The sequence below is a fragment of the Dermacentor andersoni genome, chromosome 11 (genome assembly GCF_023375885.2).
Source record: "Dermacentor andersoni chromosome 11, qqDerAnde1_hic_scaffold, whole genome shotgun sequence".
NCBI classification, from domain to species: Eukaryota; Metazoa; Arthropoda; class Arachnida; order Ixodida; family Ixodidae; genus Dermacentor; species Dermacentor andersoni.
Window position 1 is genome coordinate 36792767 of NC_092824.1, and position 26936 is coordinate 36819702.

General features: G+C 45.2%; 1 protein-coding gene across 1 annotated transcript in view; it reads left to right on the forward strand.

Moving 5' to 3' along the window:
• The first annotated feature begins 3150 nt into the window (after positions 1–3150).
• The window catches only part of LOC126517848 (rho GTPase-activating protein 45-like), a 251022-nt gene continuing 227236 nt past the window's right edge, over positions 3151–26936 (forward strand). Inside the window, exon 1 of the mRNA XM_055064503.2 lies at positions 3151–3661. Within this exon, the coding sequence (XP_054920478.1) occupies positions 3336–3661 (326 nt within the window). The 5' untranslated portion in view covers positions 3151–3335. The remainder of the gene's footprint in view (positions 3662–26936) is intronic.

The following is a 26936-nucleotide window of genomic DNA, read 5'->3' on the forward strand; positions in this document are numbered from 1 at the left end:
CCGTTCTTGCACCGAGTTCGGACCCCCGTAAACGTTTTCGTACACCGCTCCAGCGCTATGTGCGTGATACGGAAAACGCGGTGTGTCGTGCCCGCTTCGGTTTACTGCCCTTCGGGTGGACGCCTTCAATCCATCTCCGCGACGACGCTAGGACGCCGCAGTGATGAGAGGAGCCGAGAGCGATGAGCGAAACCTCGAGGTGAGACAGACGCCGCACATCGGGGTTGGAAAAGTCGACCGTCCCGCATGAGCGAGTCGAGCGGTGAAGCGATCCTCCTTTGCGCCCCTCGCACACTGCCTGTTGGTGTTAACCAACCCGGAGTGGCTGCCTCTCCCTCCTCTCGCTTTCGATCTCTCTCCTACGTTTCTTTCTTTCTTCGATCGAATCGGTCACTGGCCCATATGTTGAGCGTTCGCGTATATTCCGCGAGCACCCAACTTGCGTATTTCGCCGTAATTGTGTGTCTGAGCGCGCGCCTTAAATAATCGCCGACATCTCAATTCGGAAACAGTTGAGCAACTTCGCGCGAGTGCACCGAAGTCAGCTATTGTGTTGTCGCTCCCGTTAAGATTATGACAGCGTCGGTGCAGCCAGACCTCGCTGACCTCTCGATACCCCGAACTGCGCGATTCAACTCCACGCGTACATTCATGTAGGCGAGGTGCATCGCGAAACTTGAGATCACCTCTAGCACCGTGTCAGTATATCGTGTCATTTACGGTTGCTGTTGTGAATGACCGACTGAAAACTCGACAATCGCGAAGTGCTTCTCCGGTTATCGTGCATTCTGAGGGGATGTGTTTTAATTCGCGCTTAAAGGCTGCTCTTCATTGAGGGGTGTATTAATATCTGTCATGTATTTGGCGATCGCGATTGCCTGAAGCAAGCTTCCTGTTCTCACTAATTAAGCTAGAGGCATTAATAAATGTATATTGAGCACCCGGTATATGTTAGGAATTAAGCTGCACTTTATATAAGCGCGGCTAATTCTGAGAGAAGATTTACCATCGATCCTCGACCTCCTCTCTTTTGCGTTGGAGCGTAAACTTATGAAGAACCTGCGCCTGCGTTTGATTCCGTTAAACCGAGGTCTTCGCTTGAACGAGTGCACCGTGGCGTACACACCTGCTACATGCGGAAATAAATGCGCCTAAAATATTCTGGCGTGCTGAAACCGAAGTTCTCACTGCACGCTTTATTGCGCAAGTGCATATGTTCAACGCACTGCGCGCTTAGCGACGACGGTTGTTTTTGTTTACAAATGAAAATAGCGTGGAGGAACGGTCCTACTTGCGTGCCGTAGGCTTAGAACGAACTGTTTTTTAACATCGCATACAGCCAAGGGGATGGGGGGGGGATGCTTTAATAAATAAAATGTAAGTGATACATTCAGGTATTGAAAAGATTGGTGAAAACGTGTAACGGTCTTGGATGAGATTTCCGCCTTGATTCAACCATCTTTATTACGGATTGGAAGCAAACACAGTGTTTCACCAGCTTCTCCATAACGTTAAATTGTTAAATAAATAAAGTATTATGTGATTAGGTAAATGAAATTACCCAGCACTTATTGTGATAGCAAATATATGGACACTCCAGGTGATTTCTGCCGTCGCCGTGAGGTTCCGTATAAAGTCCAAGGGCGATAAAATCGTCGCCGCGCGCCGTATGCTGTATGTGCGAGTGCAAGCGTGCGATGGTGAGCCGGCGAACGCGGTTCAATCTCGCGCGCGCGAGGGAGGAAGGCAAGCCGGAAGCGTGCCCCTCCTATCGCGCGCGAGTCACGGGGTTGAGGTGAAGGAGGAGGGGGGGGGGTTCTTCTCCGGCGGCTAGCGCTGTATCTAATCAATCAGCGACGTAGTCAAAGTGCGCGCCCGCGCGGGCCTCTTTTCCAAAGCGATCTGCGATGTTTGCAAAGTGCGCGCAGTGCCGGTATATCTTCGTATGCGCTGTGCTTTCGACGTTTCGTTCTCGTTGAAGCGAAAGATGCACGAAGGTCAATTCGATCGTTGTTGCTGCCGCGATTCCTCACTCCAGCATTTTGACAGCGAGTTCACGCTCTCATCGAGCGAGATGTGTTCATGTTTACGTGTGCGCGCGTAACACCGCTCTTGTTAATTTTGTTGAAACGCGTTGGCGGGCTAGTTGGTTTGAATCAGTGATAGAATGTGTACGCGCAACTGAACGAGGACGTAGGAAGAAACAGACACACAGAGACAGCGCTGTCTCTGTGTGTCTCTTGCTTTCTTTCTCCCTTTCTTTCTTTCTTTCTTTCTTTCTTTCTTTCTTTCTTAATATTTCGGGAGCTTTCTTTAGAACTCAGATAAAAATAATTACGGAACCAGTAGAAAATTGTAAGCTGCTTGCTGAATTAGATGTTTCCTACAGTGCTCTACAACATTCTCGTTGAAAGTTTTTGCCCTAAAGTTAATACTTGCGAAGTCTGTTAATAACTAATGTTGACTAATTATGCAGTCAAGTAGAACACAAATGATAGTGTGTCTCGCTCCGTACCATAGCCCACAATAGTGCAGTGTACTAATGCTGATAGTGAGAAGGAAATGTACAGAATAATAAAAATTGGTGGGAGCGCACACGGTAGGGGGCATCGCCAAGCCGTGACCTTCCGCTTACCGCTGTCCTTGAGAAGAAAAGTGCACAATCACTGCATTCTGTAGTGACGTCCTGTAGTGACGCCCCGTGTGCCACCTCCAAGCTGTAGGAAATTTGCAGGCATGAGATGTGGTCAGCTGGCACAATGAGGGCAATTGGAGATCGCTGAGCATGCATGGGGCGTTCCGTCCTGTATATCGACGAAGCAGGCGGCCGGCATTTCGGGAAGCGCGCCAAGAATCTCCTGACCGTACCAGAAAACATATGTGCTTTTCCCATATCATTTACAATGCCTAGCAGGGTGTTTAAAAATTTCCACGTGATACTTCTAAATTTGGTGCCAGAGTGGGGAATAGCGCGATTATTTGACATTTCCTGGGGCGGCATAATAAGTTAAAACGCCGCTGTCGTATGGAAGAGGTCTTCGTCCTGTAGTAAACATACGCGTGATGATGATGATGATGATGATGATGATGATGACGACGACGACGACGACGACGACGACGACGACTATATTAATACAACTCAACTCATTATTCTCTTGAGTGTCCCTTCAGGAATCCCAGCAGGTCTGTAATAGTTTTCTTGAGGATACGTACACTCGAGGGTCGGACGGGAACGTCGGTCGTCGGGCACATATCGGACGCACGAGGTCAAACGAGCCGTGCGATGTCGAGAAGAGCTAGCGGCCGCTGAAGAGACAAGCGAGGCAGCTTCACTAATGTTGGACGAACGAATGGAAAAGCGGGGCCACAGCTGCGAGCCTGCATTGTGTGTGTGCCTACGAGTATGCATCTCGCGCCTGTGTTGGCCCTCGATCGCGTTCGAAGCGCACTCACAAAAAGCTCGCAGCAATAACGCTCCGAACCGACAAGTGTTTCCCTCAATGCCGACCCTGGCGGGCGGGGGCGTAATAATGGCGGGATCTGTATTGGGGGCCGCACGTTGCCAGTCGCGTTTCCGTCGCTGCTCGGCTTCCCTCGGGACCCTGCCGGGAAGCCTCACTCACAGGCGGTCTTGGAGCGCGTCGGGTGACAGCTGCCCTCCGTAAGTTGACTCCTCGCTGCCTTTATATCTTTTGAAATGACGGTAGAGGTAGGACATTTTTGTCGCCTTTATATGATGATGGCGCTTCCACGTGACGTTGAGGATATGCTGAAATACGTAATACGGGAAGGAACGTCACGAGTTTAGTGCGGACAACGGACGAAAACAGCTATACCGAGCGCACAAAGTCACGATGGTGGTTCAGAGAATACGAGTTCAGAGGTGAGGTCACTAAATGTGCCAGTTTGGCCTTTTTTTGGTAGTTAATGGTGGTCTATAGAAGGATAGCGCACACAAGAACATGTGCCCTTGTTCATGGGTGCGCTATTCCTCTAAGGCTATCACAGATTACATTTACATATGCGTGCAAATTCAATGTCACCGTCTGGTCATGCATCCTAAATTCAGAAAGCCCAACTTTTTTTTCTTCGTGCATCTACACATTGATGGCGATATACTGTACGCTTCATTATTGTGTGCTTACGTAAGTTAGTTCTTTGGTGGCATGCCAATTAAATTGCTCGTGTGCCGTTTTCGTAGTAGTAATTCTCGTTCTGCGAGACATTAGGGCATCTGCTGTTCTAGAGAAATAAGGATCTCGTGCCATCCTGATGACTATTGCGGTGCGTCTTACGGTTCTCCTCGGGTTGTCTGACTACAATAAATGTAAGCGTTCTGAATGGATATCATCCTTGTAACTTCGTGTGCTGACGTCTGCGGGGATTTGTTATCAAATAACTACGAAGCCAATACAAAGACAGGGAACCAATTCCAAAAAATAACCGCCACTTCCATTCCCGATCGAACATGCAAGTGCGACATGCCAGTGATTGCAACCAAAGAGTTAACCTTGTCACACCTCTACACTGCATGCAGGGATCGTGGTGATGTCTACACAGGTGGTTCGTGTAAGAATGGGAGCTCTACATCAGCGTTCTTTATGCCGGCATATAAAGAGCGAAGAACATTTACCCTGTGCTTCTTTACATCTGCGACGCTAGAGCTGTATGCTATACTAGCTTTCGGCATTGCGCTTCATATGTTCGCACCCGGGATTCTTTCTATGGGTAATTCGGAGCGATTCGCAAGCTTCGCTATTGTGCACAGAAAAAAAACAACATAAACAGTACATTAAAACACAAAAGGCTTACACTAGCAAAGGGCCTCTCTGTGACGTCATACGTAATCCAGTGGATACCAAGTCATAGCGAAATTGCAGGGAACGTCGTTGCAGACTACACGGCGCGCGAAGCTCACCAAAATGGAGCACTATCGTTACTACCCCTGGCGGCGAGTGATACGCGTTGTCATTTAAGCGAACTATGTGGTCGAATGTGCAGAGAAAATTGGTTCACAAATGGTGCGAAAAGATCCACATTAGATGTGACAGACTCTAACATGCAGTTCATCATGCCTATGAAAAGCAGCCGCTCAATGGAAGCAGCATTTCATAGACTTGGGATTGGCACATTCTGTACCAGATACTTCTTGTACTAGAAAGAAAGAAAACAGACAGAACTGTGTGCGCTTGTGAGGAGGCTGATCAAGACATAGAATCCTTGCTATTATACTGCAAAAATCATCATACTCGCCGTATAAGAGCTACCAGGCAGTGAACGCAGCACAAGCTACTTCTCTTGTTCAGGAGGTGCGAGGACCGCGCGTTGGCTCCGATTGCGCACCTCGTGAACGAACTTGGCTAGAGTGGTGTTCGTGTTTGCTGGCGAAGGGGTGCCTATAGACATGCAGAAGCAACGATCTATACGTTTGCAAAGCCTCCACCTATACGAATCTCTGCGCGCGCGAAACTATAAGCGACTCGCGCATGCGACGCTTAGCGCACGTAGTACTCTCGCGTTTGTGTGCGCATTGTTTCTGCGTGCGTGAAACTAAAGCGGTTACACTGGACAGGTTGTCCTCTCTATAAAAAGGCAGCACGCGATGCCGAAATAATATTGTCACATTGTACTGTCGGTCAACGACGAGACAGTAGCAAAACTGTTAGGAACAAGAACTAACTCTTTATTGGTCCAATTCGTGCCCGGATAAACAGGTGACAACCCACAGCACAACGATAGAGGCGAGCACATGCGTCGAAGTCTGGCCTACGGGTCAAACGCGTCGTCTAGTCATGCAAGACTCGTCGTACATACCAGCGTAATCGCTGCTGCTCGCGTACGTCCCGAAATGCGCACCACTGTTCACTTCAAGCATGCAATATTATAAGGCAAGGTTCTGTCGCTAAAGGACCGGCGACATTAGAGAGTTTTAGAATAGGGGCCCCAAACGTTTTGGGGCCCCAAAGAAATAGCGTCGAAGCCACTGCGCATGCGCGAGACGCAAACTGCGTTTGGGTTTTGCGTTGGGAACGCTATTTCACCGATTTAGCGGGAGCTCAAATAGCGTTCCCAAAAGCTTTGCGTCAACAAACATGGCGGCACCCATCTAAGCGACGGCTCTAACCTAGCACCAAACTGGGTTCGATTCGCGGTAATGCGTGAAGTTCGCAAGCTAGGAGAAGTGACTGCAGTTATCGCTTTCTCTCAACTAGCGTGTGTTATGAAGATTGATTCATTAGACGCCGCTGATTCCGAATTCGAGTGTGGATTTTATGGCTCGTAGGCCTAACACGGCTAAGCTTGGCTGGTGAAGGCACGTAAAGTTGGTTTTGTTGCTCCAAACTAAGCACAACTAATTGTTTGCTGCTTGAAGAATAACCTCTAAATTGTAATTAAACGCGAATACACGCAAGTCAAAATTACTATTCATATCATAAGATGGTATGTTTTATTTAATTATTTTTAATCGTTTTTCTTAGACGCCGTAGTGGCGCTGTCAGCGCAAGACGCTATCTGCAAACGCAAAGCCCTATTCTAAAACTCTTCACTCCTGCGTGCCCCAACGCTAACACCCGCAAAGCTCTTTGGGGCCCCAAAATATTGGGGCCCCTATTCTAAAACTCTCTATTATTAGGGAGTTTTAGAATATGGGCCCCGAAGGTTTAGCGGCCCCAAAGAAATCGCGTTAGTGCCACCGCGCAGGCGGGAGACGCGAAAAGATTTTATAGGGTTTGCGTTAACGACGCTACTTAGCGGAAATGTGCCGACCCAAACTCGACACAAAAGGTTTGCGTCAACGAACATGGCGGTATCCATCGAAGCGACGGCTCTCGCCTTGCAGCACGTTCGGCCCCAGTCCTCGTTAACCTGCGGCCATCAAAAGCAATGAACAACTTTGTAGGCTTTTGCTTTCACTCATTATGTCTTTTCGCGGATGACTGTGTCCTATATTCCACCATCAAAGGCTCGAATGACATTACCGCACTACAACAGGATCTCGTTTCCATCGCAGTATATGGTGCGAGAAATGGTTCATGCCGCTTAACGTTACTAAATGAAAAGCTATGTCATTCACCCGCAACCACAGCTTAACCAGTCACACCTACACAATAAATTCAGCTCCTATCAATCATGCCCCGTCTTACAAATACCTCGGCGTTCACATGACATCGACACTATCATGGGCAACTCATATTGACACCATCTGTTCTAATGCTTCATGTACCCTTGGATATTTAAAACGCAACCTGAAAGCTGCATCACCAGAAATAAAAAAGCTAGCATATCTTACATTCGTACGAACGCAGTTAGAATATGCGTCATCTATCTGGCACCCTTGTCAATCACATCTGACCTATGGCATAGAAGCAATACAAAATCGCGCTGCTCGGTTTATAACTTCCAATTACTCTCGTGAAACCAGCATAACCACACTAAAACGTAAACTTGGACTACCATCACTTGCTTCCCGCCGGATCATCTCTCGTCTCTGCTTGCTTCACACCTTCTATTACCATCCACACTCCAGGCATTCCCTATTAAATCCACCCTTACGTACATCCTATCGCTTAAGCCACAGTCGTCCCATAACAAACATTAACACCCGATCACCTGCCATGAACACTTCATTCTTCCCCGACGCAATGACCCATTGGAACCATCTCCCAGAAGATATCGTGTCATGCAGTGACCGAAAAACGTTCCGCGAAATGTTAAATAACCACACTGCTTAATTACCGACCCCACCGACCCTTACTCTAACACGATGTTCCGCGTTTTTTCACAATTGTTCCTGGCTTGTTTTTGTTTATTGTTGTTTCTTTACTGTTCTGCACATTTGTTCTAACATTGTCGCAAGGATTAAAGCCCTCCCTTATGTAATACCTCCGGGCCTTTAACGTGAAAATAAATGAAATGAAATGAATTCCATTTAAGAATTAAGAAAGAAGAAAATAAGGGTTAAGCGAGAAATCATTGTTATTTCTTGGATCGGTAGCCGAACTTGAAGGCCGTCAGGCCTCACGCAAGCGCATCCCGGCGCTATTAGGGACCGAGAGGCCCGTCTCGTTGCTAGGTCGGCTGATCGGATGGAAGTCAGGGCTTAAAATGACTCGATTTATTATTAATAGTACATCAGTGCTCATACTTGTTATTATTCATGAAACACGCGTCGAGAGAGCGATTTTGCTGTGCTTTAGATGATTTTCTTGTTGAAGCTTTCGTTTTCGCTCGTCGAAGCGCGGCAAGCGCACGACTCAAAGAGCGAGCTCTAAATCCTATATTCTAAAGCTCGTTGCCCTCGCGTGAGTCAAAGGCCGTGTGCACAAAGCTATTTGGGGCCTCCAAGATAGGGACGCTTATTTGAAAACTCAAAGAAAGTTCAGATACACGTAGGCGTATCTTGCGCCGAGCGGTTTACACTTTGTATCAGCAGTTAGCAGGTGAAAAGCTGCTACTGGGAAATGATAAGCAATATGCTCGTATCGGTGCTGCGAACCTGTAGGTTGTACCGAGATCGCCCTAGTGCTGGCGTTGTTTAGCGTAATCAGAGTTCTAAAAAAACAACTTAAATAAAAAACGTCATGAGCCATTCCACTCTTTGAAGGTGGTTGACCAGCGAAACTGTTTAGCACACGACACGGAGGTGACGCATAATTTTGAACAAAGGTGAGAACTCGTTTATTTTCTTGATGGGTGGTGATCGTGATGAAAGGTAGGCACATTTATTTATTGCCTTGATGGGTGGTCATTATTTCACTCACAATTGCAGTCACATCCTTTGATAATGTCAGATCGATGCTCGTACGCCGCCGGGGTGTCGGTTGGGTCGGATCGGTGTGGCATCGCGAGGGATATGTTTGCAACACAGAAAGCGTAAACCGCTCCCTTTTCGGTACCCACACATACACATTGAAATCACTGACAACGACAACAAAGGCAGCGTCATCGCAGCTAATTTACGCAAAGTGAGTAGCCATGAACCTTACGGGACTATGAGTCATTGCATTATTTGCTTGTTTACGGGGGTATGAGCCATATTGCTCACGGGGGTATGAGCCATTGATGATGACTCTTTCCGACATGCTGTTCATTATGTTGTATGCGTGATTAGACAGAATTTAAGCACGTGCTATTCGCTTCACTTTGCTGAGTGCTTGTAGCCTCTGCCTCACGGGACTATGAGCCATTGCATTTTTTCTTGCTTACGGGAGCATGATGCTTACGGAGGTATGAGCCATTGATGATGATAGTTTTTGTTCACGGAGAACAAAAATGCATGGAACCCTAGCCATATACAGCGTCGCTGTAATAACGGCAAAGTTGAATGTGCTGCTGCACTTAGTAAATTGCTCTTCTGCAATAGGGGAAAAAAGATACTATATATTACCTTAACGGGGACCTGCAACGTGCCAGAAGAAGGTTGTTGAACGGCGCCGATGGCATCGCCTCGGTGCGGCGATTTTGCGTACTTCGTAGACAGGACTTGATGATTGAGAGTGCCGCTATGATGACTATTGCGAAAAAAGCTACGACATTACGTTTTACAGCCGTTTTAAGCATCACAGAGTCACGCGCGAGGTGTAGCGACCACGGGAACGGCGCATCAAATGCCAAGCATCGATGATGATTATGGTTTATTGGCGTTCCATTTGAAACAGGGTGGTGACAAATACACATCTAGAATGCTTGAGTATGCAGGTATGCTATACATGCTTTTTATTCTAGCATTTTGTATACCTCTACCTAATCTTCTTTTTTTTCTCTTCCTCAACACTTATCTATCTCGTACCGCTACCCATTCCTGCAACGAATCCGGTCGTATCAATCTGTTCCCTGCTTTGTTTCCACCAGCACTCTAAACGTCCCTTGCTCGACTGCTGACTTGTTGATGCTTTCATCCGCTTGAAATCCAAGCGCTTCTGGGAGGTGCACGTTACTTACGGGTCTCGCTGGGTGAATACCTTCGCATTCCTTTATGGTGTGCTGAGTGGTCTCCGGTTATTCACTACAGCAGACTCATTCCTCATCTTGTTGCAAATACTTGTTCCGGTATGTCTTTCTCCCTAGGTAGCCAGCTCGAGCCTCAAATAGCCAAGGTACTACCCTAAGTGTTATCGTGCAGATTTTCCCTTCTAATTTCTTTCTTGCCATTCTTGTAATTCTACATGGTCTTCTTTTTCCTATTCTTTGCATCCAATTCATTGTATCTACTTCTCTCACTTTCTTTCTGCTGGCTCCAGGTCGTCTATTTACACTTTCAATTACCCTGTACTTTTCACTTATTTCTCCGTAAAGGCCCGAAGGCATTGCATAAGGGGGGTTGCCAACTTGGTTGCCAACTTTCTTGACATCTTCCTACATTCGGTGTCCACGCTTTTCAAGTACGCATACTTGTGCACTCTAGGCGCCCATTTATTTTGACCCATGTCTTTCTTCAAAAGTAATTTTGCTCTGCGCTTCTCTGATTGCAAAAGAGGCCCAAACCCTGTCACCCTGCGCTGCCTCATTTGTGGTTTTATCGTGGGTTCCCAAAGCCAACCGGCGTACCGATCTTTGGTTAACTTCCAACCCCGACACGATATCCGATTTTAAGCACAGAATGGCATTTGCGAAAGTTAGCGCTGGCACCATATTACTCCTTTCAAGAGTACAAGCACCACCTCATACTTATTGTGGCCCCATAGTGCTCTGTGTTTCATTATTGCAGCTTTCCGCTTCCCTTATATTTTCAGATTCCGTTGGTGGATGCTTGAATAAGTATTTCCTTCGTTTATTTTTACACCCAGGTATTTATATTGCTCGGCTTTGGGTGCGACTTGCCGTTCAGTTATCACGACGCAATTACTCGTGCCTTCGTTAAAGGGCCCCGGAGACGGTTCGGACAAATTTCGTAGACGCGTAGGGTACAGCTGAAGTTAATCATTCGCACCACAATTTGTATGAAACCTCTCATATTAAGAGAGCTACGGGCGACTACAAGTTACCCTCCTCCATAGTCATGCATTTTCGCCTCAACTCGTTCGCCGAGTGATCGGGGCTAAGCCTCGTCTTCGCTGGCTCTGCGTCATGATGGCACGTGGGTCGTCGACTTCCAGTTCTTTAGGAGGTAGCGCGCGAAGTCTCTTCAAACTCTCCGCCACCTGCTTTGCAGTCGACCCCAAGCGAGAGCTATCGAAGCAGTGTGCGTTGCGAGCTTTCTGTCCAGCCCAACAAAGCGCTAATATTGCTCTAACCAAGTGTAAAGCATTTTAAACATTTACAAAAACAACGTGTTAACCACTACACTCCTGCGAAAAATTTCCACCAGCGGCAAAGAAGAATACATTTGGTCACTGCTACAGCGTGTGGTTGAGTTCTGTGCCACCAGGTGGCTGCACCGTGCAGACCCTTCACTTTTGCGCTTCTGCTCATCCCGTGAAACGACCGGTCAAACGACCAGGCCCTGTCTCCTTGCTCTTGCGTTTACTCTAATACCGAACTCGCGAAACGCTATTGTGTTAGTAATCTTCCGGTGTAAAGTTACGGCCGCAAACGCGCAAATCCGATCGGATAGCGGCAGTCCGATGTGCTGCAGCCAGTCCGCTCTTCTGCTGCCTTGCAGAGGGATACGATGTCGCAGCTTGACATATTGCCAGTCGCTGCGTTTGCAGTCCACAACGCAACAAAGCCGAATCATAGTGCTCGCGAAAAGACTGAGACCGACTCTTACCGTGGAGCTCTCATCAAAATGGAGCACATTGTAGCACAAGCAGACTTTGCTTGCTGTGTGCCGGAAGTGCTTAAGTGTAGTGTGAAATTGTTCTTGTGCATTCTTCTCTCTGTTACTTTCTTTTTATAGAAACAAATCAACTAACATTCCAACTATTACGAACATCATTTGTTCACCATAAAGGTGGAAAAATTATCGATTACGCGCCCAGGGCAGCCAATCGTATAGCTCGCCCTTCTGACGTCAATTGGGTGATTTACATCACATGGGTAGAGGCGGCTGAAAATTCCGGCGAGCAGTGCGCTGCGATCGGCAGCGATGTACATTTGTAAAACCTTATAGTAAATTACACGCTTTACGCGGAGCACTTAGATGCGTCCATTAATGATCAGAAAGGACCTGCTCTAACGACTCAGTACGTTTGTACAAAATCGTCAAAACTGTTTCAGGGTCCCTTTAAAGATCATAATTCCCGGTTTCTCAGTAATAAACTTGAGGCCTAGATTTGTCGCTGTGTTGCCAGAGATATTCGCAAGTATCTGTAAATCGCTTGCATTGTCCGCTAGCAGCACTATGTCGTCCGCATACATCAATGCGTGTACCTTCTGTTGCACCATCTGTCCATTACGCATTTAGCATAAATCAAACTCTAATTCGCTGTTTTTCGTCTTTCCACACGCTTAACATGAAGCGTCGGCAACAATGGAGACAGAAGACATGGTTGCTTCAGTACTCGGTTAACTTCCACCACTTCATTGCATTTCCGGCCTTCTCTTGCAATTCGTACTCGGTTATCTTTATATATCTCCCTCATTGGCTCTACGAAATTGTCATCTATATATTCGGACTTCAGAATATCCCATAACAGTTCCCTGTGTACGTTGTCGTAAGCTCGCTTAACATCTAGAAATTCCAACCATAAAGGCCGTTTTCAGAGCTATTGAAATCTTTATGCACTATTATCCTCTAAGCGTCTGCCTTATCTAAACCCATTCTGTAATTCCACAGTACATCATATTTTTCAGCCCGCTTCTACAGTTCTAATGTTATGGCTTGCACTGCCATTCTATATCTATCACCGATGTTACCGTAACTGGACTGTACGAGCTCGTCTTATCCTTATCACCTTTGCCTTTGCAAATGAGCTTCTCGCTTTCGCGCCATCCATTCGGAATTTTCTTCGTTTTGAACACTTGCTCTATGGCATTAGGCAGCAGTGGCTTCCTCTTTGGACCGATGTTTTTGATTAGGTGTATCGGAATTTCATCGGGTCCTGCGGCCGTGTTATTTATTTATTTATTTATTTATTTATTTATTTGTTTGTTTGTTTGTTTGTTTGTTTGTTTGTTTCCACAAGCAAGGAGGTACGTGGTCGTGGCACAAAAACAAGGGGGAAATAGCTGCAGAGAAAGCAGCTTGACTTGTCTTCTACTTTTTTTTTCAGTAAAATTTTTCTACATTAAATTTTGATTTTTCAGTCTTCCCCGTTGTTGCTGAATCTGTTTGAGTTGGGACTACGCTTTCTTTCTCGACACATTATAACCGGTTGTGAATTGTCAGTTGGTGCTTCGAATGCTCTTACATGGTTCCGGAATCTTAGTGGGGCGCCTTTTCCTCTTTTGCGGATGTGATGGGCCCAACATTCACCTGCGCATTCAATTTTTTCTTGCGCAAGCTCAGTCGCCACACTCTTATTTTCTCGGTATTTGTTCCGTCTGAGGAGCGCCTCTTTTTCGTGTAACCCCAACTTTTTGGCTTCTCGATGGTCCCTAGACGCCTGCTTACGCTCTTCTATAGCTTGCTTTCTTTTCTTGTCCCACCACTTACGTGTTTTTTTTTTCTTTCCAGTCCAACAATTTTTTTGCAGTGTATCTCTTATTCCCTGCTTTGACGTCAACCCGTTCCCTATATACTGAGACTTGTAGGAAGCGCCCTCATTTTTTCCCTCTGTGTTTTTTGCGACTTCTGCTCTTTGCTTTTCATTCATTTTTTAAGCATTTTGCTGCTATCGGTTCGTGTTTTGCGTTATTATCTCTCCCAAATTTTAAGGTTAGACGTTTATGATCGCTATCCTGGCTATATTTTCCATGTTCATCTGTCGTCATTCGGTATGGTCGTTCGCAGACCGTTTCTGAGGCTGAGGCGTAGTCGATACATGACTGTCTGGTTCTGCTTTGCCACGTTATCTGGCCATGACCTTTATTCCCCCTTTTAACTACTACGAGGTTCCGTTAATCGCGCACATCAAGCACTAGAGAAACGTCGTAATTAGTATATCTGTCTAAATCATCCATGTGTGCATTCATATATTTTACTAATATCACCCTCTCCGGTTTACCGAACTAATTAATACAGCTTCTAATGCAATCAATCGATTATTTATTTTTATCTCTGCTATCACTACTTGGCAACGTTCAACACACGGACCCTCTCGAGTGAAGCCAGCTTAGCAGGACTCTTTGAGGAATTATCAGGCATTGCGTGGGATACTATTGGCCTTAATGAGGTTAGAAGAGTTTGTGAGACTTATATAGTGCCGGCTAACGGCCGCGTCCTCTGCGACAGAGGACTTAGAGAGAAGAGACAATACAGAGTAGGATTTCTAATCGATAAGGACATAACGGGCAATATTTATGAATTCAACAGCATTAATGAGAGGGTAGCAGTAGTCGTAATAAAGCTGAATAGGCGATATAGAATAAAGGTAGTACAAGCCTATGCTTCAACCTCCGCTCACGATGATGAAAAAGTAGAACAGTTTTATGAAGATGTTGAACTAGCGACGAGAAAAGCGCAAACTCAGTATACTGTAGTCATGGGCGTCTTCAGTGCAAAAGTGGAGGAAAAGCAGGCTGGTGAACAAGCAATTGCCAACTACGGCGTCGATTCTAGGAGCGCTAGAGAAGAAATAGTGGTAGAACTCGCGGTAAGGAATAAGCCCCGAATAATGAATACCTTCTTCCGGAAGCGTAGCAACAGGAAATCGACCTGGAAAAGCCCTACTGGAAAAACAAGAAATGGAATAGATTTCATACTCCCTGCCGGTCCCAGCATAGTGCAGGATGCAGAAGTGTTAGGTAGGGTAAAGTGCAGTGATCATAGGTTAGTGAGATCCAGGATTTCCCGCAATATGAAGAGAGAAAGACGAAAATTAGTCAAGGAGAAACAGGCCAACCTAGACGCAGTGAGGGTAGAAGCAGACCAATTCAGGCTGGTGCTTGCAAACAAATATGCAGCTTCAGAATAGGGAGATGAAGATGACATAGAGGTAAAAAATGAAACCGTAACTAGGCTGGTTTCAGAAGCAGCAGTTGAAGTGGCAGGTAAGGCACCAAGCCAACCAGTAGGTGAGCTCTCACAAGTAACAAAGGACCTAACAAAGAAACGACAAAGCATGAATGTGTCCAACTCAAGATATTAGATAAAATTCGTGGAACTGTAAAAACCTATCAACATGGAGAAAGTAAGGGATATTCGAAATTCTAACGTGAGAAAGACCAAGGAAGCAGTAAAAAATCCATGGACGCAGCTTGAAATCAGTGAGACGAAAGCTTCGCATAGGACAAACCAAGATATATGCATTAAAATATGAGCAGGGTAGTGTCATCAGCCATTTAGAAGATATAGTAAAAGCAGCGGAACAATTCTATGCTTACCTGTAAAGTACCCAAAGCAGCCACGCTACTTTCATTCGAAGTACTAATGAACAGGTTACAGAGGCTCCTTCTATAACTAACGATGTAAGTTAGAAGGGCCTTGCAAGACATGATCCGGGGAAAAGCGGCAGGGGTAGATGGAATAACAGTGGATTTAATCAAAGATGGAGGAGACATAATGCTTGAAAAGCTTACGACCCTTTATACGAAGTGTCTCACGACTTCAAGGGTCCGAAAGAACTGGAAGAATGCCTACATTATACTAATCCACAAGAAGGGAGTCGTTAAGGAATTTAAAAATTATAGGCTCTTTAGCTTGCTTTCAGTATTGCATAAGATATTCACCAATATAATTTCCAATAAAAGAAGGACAACACTCGACTTCAGTCAACCAAAAGAACAGGCTGCCTTCAGGAAAGGATATTCTACAATGGCTCACATCTATGTCATCAATCAGTTAATCGAGAAATCTGCAGAGTACAATCAACCCCTCTATATGGTTTTCAAGATTATGAAAAAAGGCATTTGGCTCAGTAGAGATACGAGCAGTCATAGAGCCATTGCGTAATCAAGGGGAGTACAGAGGCATACGTGAATGTCTTAAAAAATATTTACAAAGATTCCACAGCGGCCTTGCTTCTCCACAAGAAAAGTAGACAGTTACCTGTCAAGAAAGGGGTCAAACAAAGAGACATAATCTTTCCCATACTATTCACTGTGTGCTTGGAAGAAGTATTCAAGTTATTAAATCGGTATGGCTTAGGAGTGAGGATCAACGGCGAATATCTCAGCGACCTTCAATTTACAGATGACATTGTCTTGTTCGGCTACACTGGGGACGAATTACAACAAATGATTGAGGGCTTTAACAAAGAAAGCACAAAAGTGGGGTTGAAGATTAATATGCAGAAAACACAGATAATGCTCAATAGCCTGGCAAGGCAACAAGAGTTCAAGATTGCCAGTCGACCTCTACAGTCTGTGAAGGAGTACGTTTACCTAGGTCAATTACTCACAGGGGACCATGCTTAAGAGAAAGAAATTTACAGCAGAATAAACTTGGGTTGGAGTGCATACGGAAGACATTGCCAGTTACGTAGGTATGGGGTGCGCGGTGTAATTATGATCGACTCGTCTGAAAAAATGTGAACTGTGCGCTTTCACTGACAATTTAGAGTGCTTTTATTTATTTTTGGTACTGCGCGTGTTTATACGTTTTTGTACATTTTTGAGTGCGTTCCTTTAATACATTCTGCGACTTTGGGGACTCGTGGGCAGAACTTTGTATGTGTTCGTGCCGTGTAACTGTATTGAATGTCGTTCGGCGCTTTTAGGGATTTCATTATATTTTATTTGCCAAGCGACGAGTCGTCGCCGGTGCCACGTAATGACGTCAACGTCGCCTAAAATATAATGTTATTAAGAAAGAATTACTTGTTCATCTTTATAGCCCTTTATAGCTAGCTGGCTATGGGTACAGTCGTACCAAAAAATAACCTTTAATTGATTAAGTAATTGATTAGTCTATGAAGTAATGAATTAGTACCTGGTTTCCTCAACCACCCACAACTTTAGATTTTCTCCAGGATATAACGAAACACTAACTATGGGCTCTGCGTTAAGTTTCCCCTTGTATAGATGAAAATTTACGAGACTCAAAATGGGCGTATCGAAAATTATATGACGTGCGTAAGGGGGTTAATTATGATACTCATTTGATTTCTTGCTTTTTTGCTAAAACTAGAACTGCTAAAATCGAGATTCTGACGAGATCTCTTTCGGCCGCGAAGAATAATGAAGAAAAGAACACGACACGTTTTTGACAATTTCTTCACTTTGGTCGACGTCGGTCTATTCATTTTTTTTAGGAAAACTGCTACTTCTGCTGCTCTTCCAGCAAAGAGAAGGCCTTGTACCCCGGTATTCTTGAACGTTCCTCCACTGCGCCTCGCTCGAGAAAGTCATTGGTAGCGCTGCTCTTCGAGAGGAGCGGTCAGTGCGCGTTAATTGACACTGTACTACATATTTTTTTTTTTTTTTGCATGGCCTCCGAGATTGCGCGCGCTCGAAGGCTTTGCTCTGGTCGTCCCTTTCGGCGCGCTCCCCAGAAAAGAAAAAACGAAATTAATGTGATTTAACGTGGCGCTCGCGCCCGGCTGCCCCTGGATGGCGCTGTTAGCCTAGGGCTCCTAGAGTTACTGTATATGCTACCTTTTGTAGCGTATACAGTAACTCTAAGGGCTTCGGCGCACGCGCAGATGGCCGTTGAAGGCAGACCACGCGAGATGTCGCCGTGCGCATTTCCTCTCTTTTCACGTGCTGCGGGATATTCTCGCAGGATATATCCCAGACAGTTTTTCAACTCCGCCTCGAGCATTTTGACGTTTCAACATCTAGTTCTCTGGTGTCTTCTTTCCCCAGTACATTTCTCTGCTCTTATACGTTGATGCTGTGGTACTTATGTTCAATAATTTATTTCCTTAAACAAATTATATGTTGGTTCACATACCATGTATTGTCTCTAAACTTGAAGCTTATCGTAGATGCCAGACTTTAATTGTTGTTGCCTTGTCGTAGTTTGTTTCTTTTTTTCTTCCGTTCTTTCTTTCTTTCTTTTTTTACACTTTGCATTGAAGTGATTCAGCACTTGATATGGTCATTGCCGCGTTGTACACCTAATCTGTAGGGCGATGAGCTTCGTGTGGGGTTTATTTATATCTTACCACGCGTACCTTCTTCCTGTTCTTAATTTTCATTTCAATTGTACTTTTTTATTGGCTGTATTGATCTTGCTTGTTGTTACATTGCGCGAATAACGCTTTTGTGACGTTGAAGCTTTTTTGTTTGCCTTATTACGTAACGCCTATTTTGCGTTCATCTGACCGTAATTTCCCCCTTACCTTCCTACATGTACCTTCCTGAAGGCGCATGTAAGGTATTCATAAATAATTACATTCTCGTAAACGAAATGAGCGTGCTGTATTAGCAAACACAAGGATTTTTGCGTTTGGTGTAATTAACTTTTGAATCATACTCTTCATAATTCTGATAATCCCTGCTTGGGCGGCAACTATGGCATGCTGATAAACGAGTAAATAATTGCACACGTTACCGTTTCACGCTTCGCTCCATTCAGTCTTCAAACTGCGGCAGGCAGCAAGGCAATGGCGCGCAAACGCACGCACCAGAACGCACGGATATTCTTTAATCCGTAATAGAGAGTTTTAGTTTAGGGGACGCAAGCGGCTTGCGTACGCAAAAACTAAAGGCGACGGTACTGCGCATGCGCAGACAGGTCAGGGCATGCGCAGTACCGTCGCCCCTACTTCTTTCGTACCAAAGCCGCTTGCGTACCCTAAACTAAAACTCTCTAATGAAACCCTTCTTAAAGGTTTCTGCGCCTTAGCCGAAACATTCATTGCGTGTTTGCTCTTTCAGTGACATTTCACCTTGAATATTTGCCTTTGAACTGGCGGTTCGTTCGCTAACGAAGCCAACGCTAGACACGTATAGTTCAAAACGTCGATGAAAAGCGCTAGTTGTTGGGTATCCATACTTTCTATCAGTCTGATAGCGAACTCTTGCAGAGATATACCACTTCTACAAAGCCACGCATATCCAGCTTTAGTGGACACGTACCAACTAGCACCCCAAGCGGCCCCGGCACGAAGCTAGCGCGTTTTCAATGGAACGAGCGGGTTATTCGCGAATAACAAAAGCTGCAGGTCGATTATCGAAAAACGCAAGCGACAGACGTGTTCTGGAAGACAATCCACACGATCCAAATGCAGTGATCACGCTATGGCACGTAAGAATTTTGTTCCGACAGCGGTTAAAGGTTTAGCAATGGAAGCCTATGGAAACGACGAAAATTTGTACTCGATTTTCGAGGCACGAACGGTGCCTGTAATTAACCTACGACGTCTATCGTAATACGCAGTGCAGCGTATGTAGTCCGGAGACTTAGCTTTCGATTGATGCCTATCTCGACTCTCCACACATGGCGCAACACTGTTCCCAAAAGCGTTTTTTGTAACACTGTCGTGAAAATTCACGTGGTATCTATAAAAACATAAGCGTACCACTGGGCGAAGCCTTGGAAGCCGTGGCCGAGTGGTAGAATCGCCCGCACCTTTCGTATCCCGTCGCGGTTGCCGTGGTTCGATTCCCGCTTTGCACTTTTTTTTTAAGCCGCATAGGGCCTAGTTTTGTAGTCTCTCACTAGATGGCAGAATCGCAAAACCCAAGATTTGCTTTCGGTTTTGGTTTTCCCGCAGCGCATTTTTTTAAAGCCGCATAGGACTTAGTTTTATAATCTCCTATCAAATGGCAGAAACAAAAAATTCAAGATTTGCTTTCGGTTCTGGTTTTCCAGTGGTGCTGTTGAAGTATTATGCTTTCTATTTTTCCTTCATAAAACGTAGCAGTATCGTGTTCATTAAGTCATCGGTTTTATGAAGATTTTATTCATTGGACATCTTAACTAGAAGCTTGCGCATGGCTTTGTGTTATGAAAAAAAAAAAAAAAAAACTTTCGTGCTTTGTAGCCTGGAACGTGGGAGAACAAAATGGCTATTCTTATTGCGTTCTTCTGGAAGGTCCGTTTTCTTCGACTTTCGGCTGTCCTTAATGGCACACACTCCGAGCGAATCACGTCCACCTGTGCCCCAATGCCACCCGGTGGCCAGTGCCAATCCTATGCAACATTCGTGTGGTACAAAGGGTCTGCTAGGCTGAGTCGCTGCCCGAACGTTAATTATTTCTAAAGATTCATCGAAATAAGAAATGCACCAACTAGGAGAAGATGTGCAGCGTCTGCATTAATAGCTACTGTTAATGTGTTCCCTACAGCCAAGTGGTATCAATCCGTAGGTGTGGCCGTAAACAACCATTTGAATAAATGTCCCGTGCTGTGTCTGCCCCGGTCTCTCTACAGAGAAGCTAGCTTGGCTAGCCGTCAGCATTTAGGATCAACATATGGTGTCCTTCGTTCGGTGCATTTGCTTTTAATGCGCAGTATTCTTTGGCGAGTACCCCAGCAATTTGGTAGCAAAATCGTGCAAACCGTGTCTGTAACGCCAAAAGCTTGACGCATTTCCCATATAAATATATAAAAAAAAAGGGTTGGGGTGGCCAACTTCAAATTGGAAGTGGCATCAGCATAAATTTGGGCGTGATGCAGAGATGGGCCAAGCTGAATTTGGTAGTGATATGGGAGTGGCCCTACCTAAATTTGGGGTGAAATGTTAGTGAGCCAAGCTGAATTTGAGGCTGATATTGGGGTGGCCCCACCTAAATTTGAGGTGATATAGGGGTGGGTGAGCCTAAGTTTGGGGGAATATTGGGGGTGGGCCAGCCTGGATTTGGGGATGATATGGGAGTGGGAGAACCTAAATTTGGGGGTGATATGGGGGGTGGGCCACCCTAACCATGGGCGTGATATGGGGCTGGACCAAGCTGAATCGGGGGGGGGGGGGGGTAGGGGGGCTAACCTAAATTTGGGAGTGATTTGCGGTGGGCCATCCTAAATTTGAGGTGATAGAGGGGTGGGCCAGGCTAAGTTTGGGGCTGATATGGGGTTGGGCCAACCTGGATTTGGGGATGATATGGGGGTGGGCCAACCTGGATTTGGGGATGATATGGGGGTGGGCCAACCTAAATTTGGAGGTAACATGGGGACGGGCTAACCTAAATTTGGAGGTAACATGGGGACGGGCTAACCTAACCATGGGGGTGATGTTTGGCTGGGCCAAGCTGAATAGGTGATGGGTGAACTAACCTATATTGGGGGAGGATTTGCAGTGGCCCATCCTAAATTTGAGGTGATCGAGTGGTGGGCCAGCGTTAGTTTGGGGCTGATATGGGGGTGGGTCAACCTCGATTTGCAGGTGGTATTGGAGTGGGCCAATATAAATTTGGTGGTGTTGTGAAGGCGGGCCAATCTGTATTTGGGGGCGATATGGGGGTGGGCCAACCTAAATTTTGGGGTGCGTCGACTGGAAATTTGGGGGACGATTTATGGAAATTCGTGGGTGGACCAACTTGAAAATTAGGGGTGGCCCAATTGAAATTGGGGATTGGGCCAACTCCAAGTTTAAGGCTGGGAGAAAAGAAAATCGGGCGTGGCCAACTTTAAATTTGGGGGTGGGCCAATTTAAATTTGAGGGTGTGCCAACTTGAAATTTAGGGGTGGGCCTATTTAATGTTTGGGGGTGGGCCAATTGAAATTTGGGGGCCCGTTTACGAATAGTTAGACAACACCAGTAGTGTTTCTGCATCTTTTTCATTATCGCAAAAGTACGTACATTAATAATTGTTACTTAATACTCCTCAAGGTGAGCTACCACTCGAGCCTTCCCAGCCCACTGGGCTAATAATGTCACAAAAGTACTTTCACCGTGACAACTGCGACGTTCAATGTGTAGATCACAAGAACAAATCGCAGACCGAGGTGACCGTTTTCACACCAATGTCATCGCTAACACTACTCGCTCGTGCTAGAGGCAACACAAGCTTACAACGATCATAATTCAACTTTCACTCGCACGCTAGTCGACACGCTCTCAGTGCACAATTTCGCCCATCATTGGATAGAACCTTGCTGGATGTTTTACTGTCATGTTGCGTCGTTTTTCACGAAGGCCGTCTCCCGAAAAGAGAATACATTTTTGAGATTGACGAGGCAAGCTAGTATATAACTCATACGAAGCAAATGTATAAACGGTTATAGTGATTTTTCAAAAATGAATATAAGTAAATAAGATTTCAGATGGTATTATTTCGACCAGGCATGACAACGAGTTTTTCCCACCTGTCACAGTGATTTGACCGAAAACCTAATCATATTGCTCAAACGTGTTGCCCCAATACTACATGTGCTGAATGTACAAAAGTGCGGTGCGTGGTCACAGCTTCAAAGCCAGTCTATTTTGTGTAGGGTTGTTGATATTGTAGTAATGTGGAGTTTTCTTCTTTATAAGAGCACAAAAAGAAAAATATAACAGATGGTAGCTAAGCGTAAAGTACATTGGAAGATCTGAAACCAGCAATTATTTTAATTTGTGGGTTGGTCCTCTCCACCGGTAGATCGCTGTCCGATCACTTCAAAGAATTTTGTTTGTGTGCAACTGCAGCAAAAACGAAGATACTGCCATTTCATTGCCAGGACCTTTATGCCCTCCACACACACAAGGAGGACACCAGATAATTGGCAATATCAGTTTATAAACTGATATTGTTTTGCTAATTTCAGTGTAGCGTGGTGCCGGCGGACGGAGTATTTTCTTAGTATCAGTCCAGTGTTAGCAGTGAGAAGCAGTTCGGTCTACCATTCCCATGAGGGCATACTTGCCATTGTAGCGCTTTACTGTAGGACAAGTTAAGTGCTAAAAACTTGGTGTACCTTGTCCTTTCCGCAGATCGTCCATCCATTCTGTTATGGTGACGATCAACGTCGTGTCCGTCAGGCCTCCTCATTTTTAGCTTCACCATCACGAGAGTGGACAGAGAAAGGAAGCTTTCTTCACAATCAGCCCCAGCGGGATTCCACCACTCGCAACTGCTGCAATTCGCATTCAGTGGCTGGGCATGCTAACCACATCCTTCGTTTCACAATGACTAGAGTACGCAGAAAAAGTAGAGCTTTGGTCGCTATCACTACCCTGAACCTATGTCAATGCAGATATAAGTACGTGCAGGGGCTGGGTATGCTAACTTCTCCGCTACCACCTGCTTCCACCACCTTAGATTTTCCAGGCATACCTGCTTCTTGTTTTGATCGCATACGCATGCAGGATAAACGCGGATAACTAAAAAAATCTCAGTGCCCTTCCACTCTGTGAAGAAACATGACCTGCAAAGCTGTGTATGTGGGCCCCTAATGGCGAATTGCACCTCCACCGTATGTCAGCCCCGCATGGCGCTGTCTTCGGGATCGGCCCACGTATGGGGAGTGCTTAACGCCTGCTTCCTCTCCGCCGCGGGTCTCCCCGGCATGGCGTTACATTCGGGATCAGCCTACGTATGGGGAGCGCTGAACGCATGCTTCACCACCGCTGCGGGTCGGGCCGGTATTACGCTATCTTCGGGATTTGGCTCTACACGCGGACGCGATAGTGGGGAAAGTAGCCCCTAAGAGGAAGCTTTAGCTCTGGTGGTCCTATCTAAATAAATGTAAAAGTTGAATTCGTTTTTCTCGACAGCCACTGCATCTAATTTGACAAGGTTTGTTTCATTTAAAACAAAAACTTAAAATCTAGTGTCTGTTGGTTTCGAATTCTTGATTTAGGTCATCATTTGTTTATTCAATATTGTCAAAAATCGCAAATTTTAAGAAAACGAAACCATCAAGTTTACAACTCTCTTTCGGCAATGAAAACTGATGTCACAATTATGTACATTGTATCTAACAGCACATCTAAAGCAGACAAAATTGATTTATTATGCATGAATCTCAAAAAATTTGATGATATGGAAATACAGCTTTTCCACAACCCTTGTTCACAACGTGACGACTTCACGTAAGATATAAATCGGCATATTGGATTTGTCCGCTTTGAATTGTCTAATGGATGCTGTTTACAGAACCGCGATATCAGTTCTTGATGCGGAGTTAATAATTTGTAAACTTCGTGCTTGTGTACTTTTCGCACTTTCGAATTTTTGAATATCTTTTACAAAAATTCAAGCCCTAAATAGAAATTCCGCTTCCAATAGTCACTAGAATTTACCTTTCTGTCCCGAATCCAACAAATTTCATTAAAATCGGTCCAGGGTTTATCTAAGAAAAGCGTTTCGGCGTTTTACATCTATTTGAATAGGCCGAGTCGGAGTAGGGCCCGTGTTAAAGCTTCCTCTTAACGACTTCGCTGTAAAAAAAAGAATAAAAGAACAAAAAAAAAAACCGCTGCAGCCATCAATATCGCCGCCTCAGATTTCGTCATGATGGCACCGTTACCATCGGCACGGCTCCGTGAGCAGCTACCAAGCTGTTTACTTTCGTTATCTTCCATCCCTTGGCGGCCGCGCATTGTCTTGATGCCAGCGACGCGCTAAATCTGCACCATCATTCCGTCATGCATCGCTTCTGCGACCAAGCAAGCTTTCGGCGGCACACGTACACTGCCGCATTGACACCAAAACTTTAAAATGCTTGCCTTCGAGAAAGCAGCATTAATAAAAATGGAATCCGACTATGTGGCCACGGGGAACATGTTCACGGGGCCATACTATTGATGACAGCATCACAAAAGGCTAGATGTGGTCAGGTTGACTTTACAGGTTTGGAAGCAATGACTGACGGGCTAGTTGCTACATTATCACATAAAGAACGGCGCCTAAAGTTAGCGCAGTTTGTGTGTGTTTCCTCCATTGTGTCCCGTCGTGAACTGCTGTTCTTTCTGTGGCTTTACAGATGTTCTTTTCCTGCGTCAGTTACGCCTTCCAAGAGTGTTTACTTGGAAAATTTTTTTCGCATGGCTCTTACAGAAGCATGTTTAGTCGAAAGTTTTTCGCTTGGCTGCATAATCTCGAGGACGGGCTCCAAACTGCTCATTTTCTTTAGCCACATAAGAACCATTACTAAAAGTTTAATTAACGTAGCTTTGTTAATTATGCGAACAACTTCTCAACTTACACCGCCCATCTAGAGATTACCAATCTGAATACTCGAATGATAAAATGTTGTTAACATTGTTTGTATCGTTTCAATAGTTTTGTTTCGTGCAGTTAAAAGCAGCCGGCATATTGATGGTGCTGTAGACTTCTCATAAAGTAAGTGTGAAAGCTTGGACAGGTTATCTTGGCACAAATCAACTTCATGAGCTTAAGCACATGGCACAACCTTGCACGTCTGTCTTTACAACCGATTCTCATACATTATACAAGAAGCACCTCAGCGCTACGGCACATCCCACAAGGTGTGCGAGAACATTGTGCGCGCTCCCGATTAGGTTTCTGAGCGTTGGTGGTATCAGGCTCGGTTTCCTGGCATCATAAGGAATAAAAACAGCTTCCTGCAGGAAAGCATTGGGTACATTTTCAGTACTTTGTAATATATGGATAAGCACGGATATGTACGTTAGAACGAAAAGTACTGAAATATTAAGGTGAGGGTTTCGCTGGATGTATTTTAGCTGTCTAATGATAAGATCTAAAGAAAAAAATACTGTGATTTTGTGACAGTTAAGGCTGACATGAAACATGAGCTCCGACACAGTACCCTAGTGGAACTGGCCCCGGGACTACAGGGCTACACTGAACCACGATATGCTGGTTTGATAAATACCAGTAATTGGAAAGTGGTTCGCTCTTGAATTTCCTGTATGTCGGCGTCGCTGTGCAGTGTTGGGGGCCCTTTTTAAACCACAAGCATTATGTTTCAGCTAATATTGAAAGCAATTGGACTCTTTCTTTTTTTTTAAGGGAGGGGGGGCTTTTTTTAGCGACTAACCACACTTCCAAAGTTATCAGTTAGTTCAAGATGCGCCTGCATGTGTTTCTAATATCCAGTATGTTGTCACGGATTCAATAGCGAAAGAGCGTTATCTTATCAGATTGCGCGCGTGAAGCGAATACTGGCGTACATTCTCCATCACATTTGACGACCCGAGATTGCGCTGCAATGTACGAGCATTCCAATCTGACGAACCGACGCCTTGATCCGTAGATCGGAATCAGAGGAAGCACTTTGCGCGCAGCCATCGTTATGTTTGAGTGTTATTTTCTTTTCCAGCGCAAGCTCATCTTATAATGAGTAACATTCGTGACTGACTCTTTCGGAAGTGTTTTATTCTTGACATTACTACAATGTGAGAGTATAGAGGTGCTCCATCTTCATTGAGTGACTACTGGGAAACGGACTATAGCCTTTTCTTGCGTCTGCGTTTGCACATTTACCGCACCAATTTATTTTTCATAACTTACTTTTTAATTTGAGGGGCTGTAAAGCACAGCAACCTTTTATTAACACGATGTTTTAATAACACAGAAAATTTAAATGCTTATTAGTCGCTTTCACCTCATGGTAACGAATTTATATAAAGACATACTTATGATAATTAAAAGCAGGTACGTTTGACAACGTTTCATCTGAGTTCCCCTTTGCAAGGTCATACAGACTTGCAGGTGGTTCGTATCGGGGACCCTCGACATATGTCCAACCTCCAAACAAAGGGTTATTCCGAATGTTTCATTTCGGGAAGGCGTGTTACGCTCCTGTCTTTCATTCCCGTTCGCAAACACACATCAAGACGAAAGTGCTGCGTGAAGAGCGTCGTTAGTCCAGGCCAACGAGCTACCGTAACTCACCTCGCCTATATCGCTGTCATTTAGGCTTAGATAAGAAATATATATATTTCAAATCGACGCATCACGAATACAAAAAGAGCTGCCCGCGACCAGCCCAGCTAGGTTTCTTTCATTTCGTACTTCGTCGTAGCGGCTAATAGTAGCTCACGAAGCAGAGCACTGAGTGTGGATATGGCAGAGAAGGTGTTCTATATACTGTCTCGTCACCCGCCTAAAATTGCCCGCCGTGCTACTGGTCATTCCTAGAAAATTGTATATGTGAC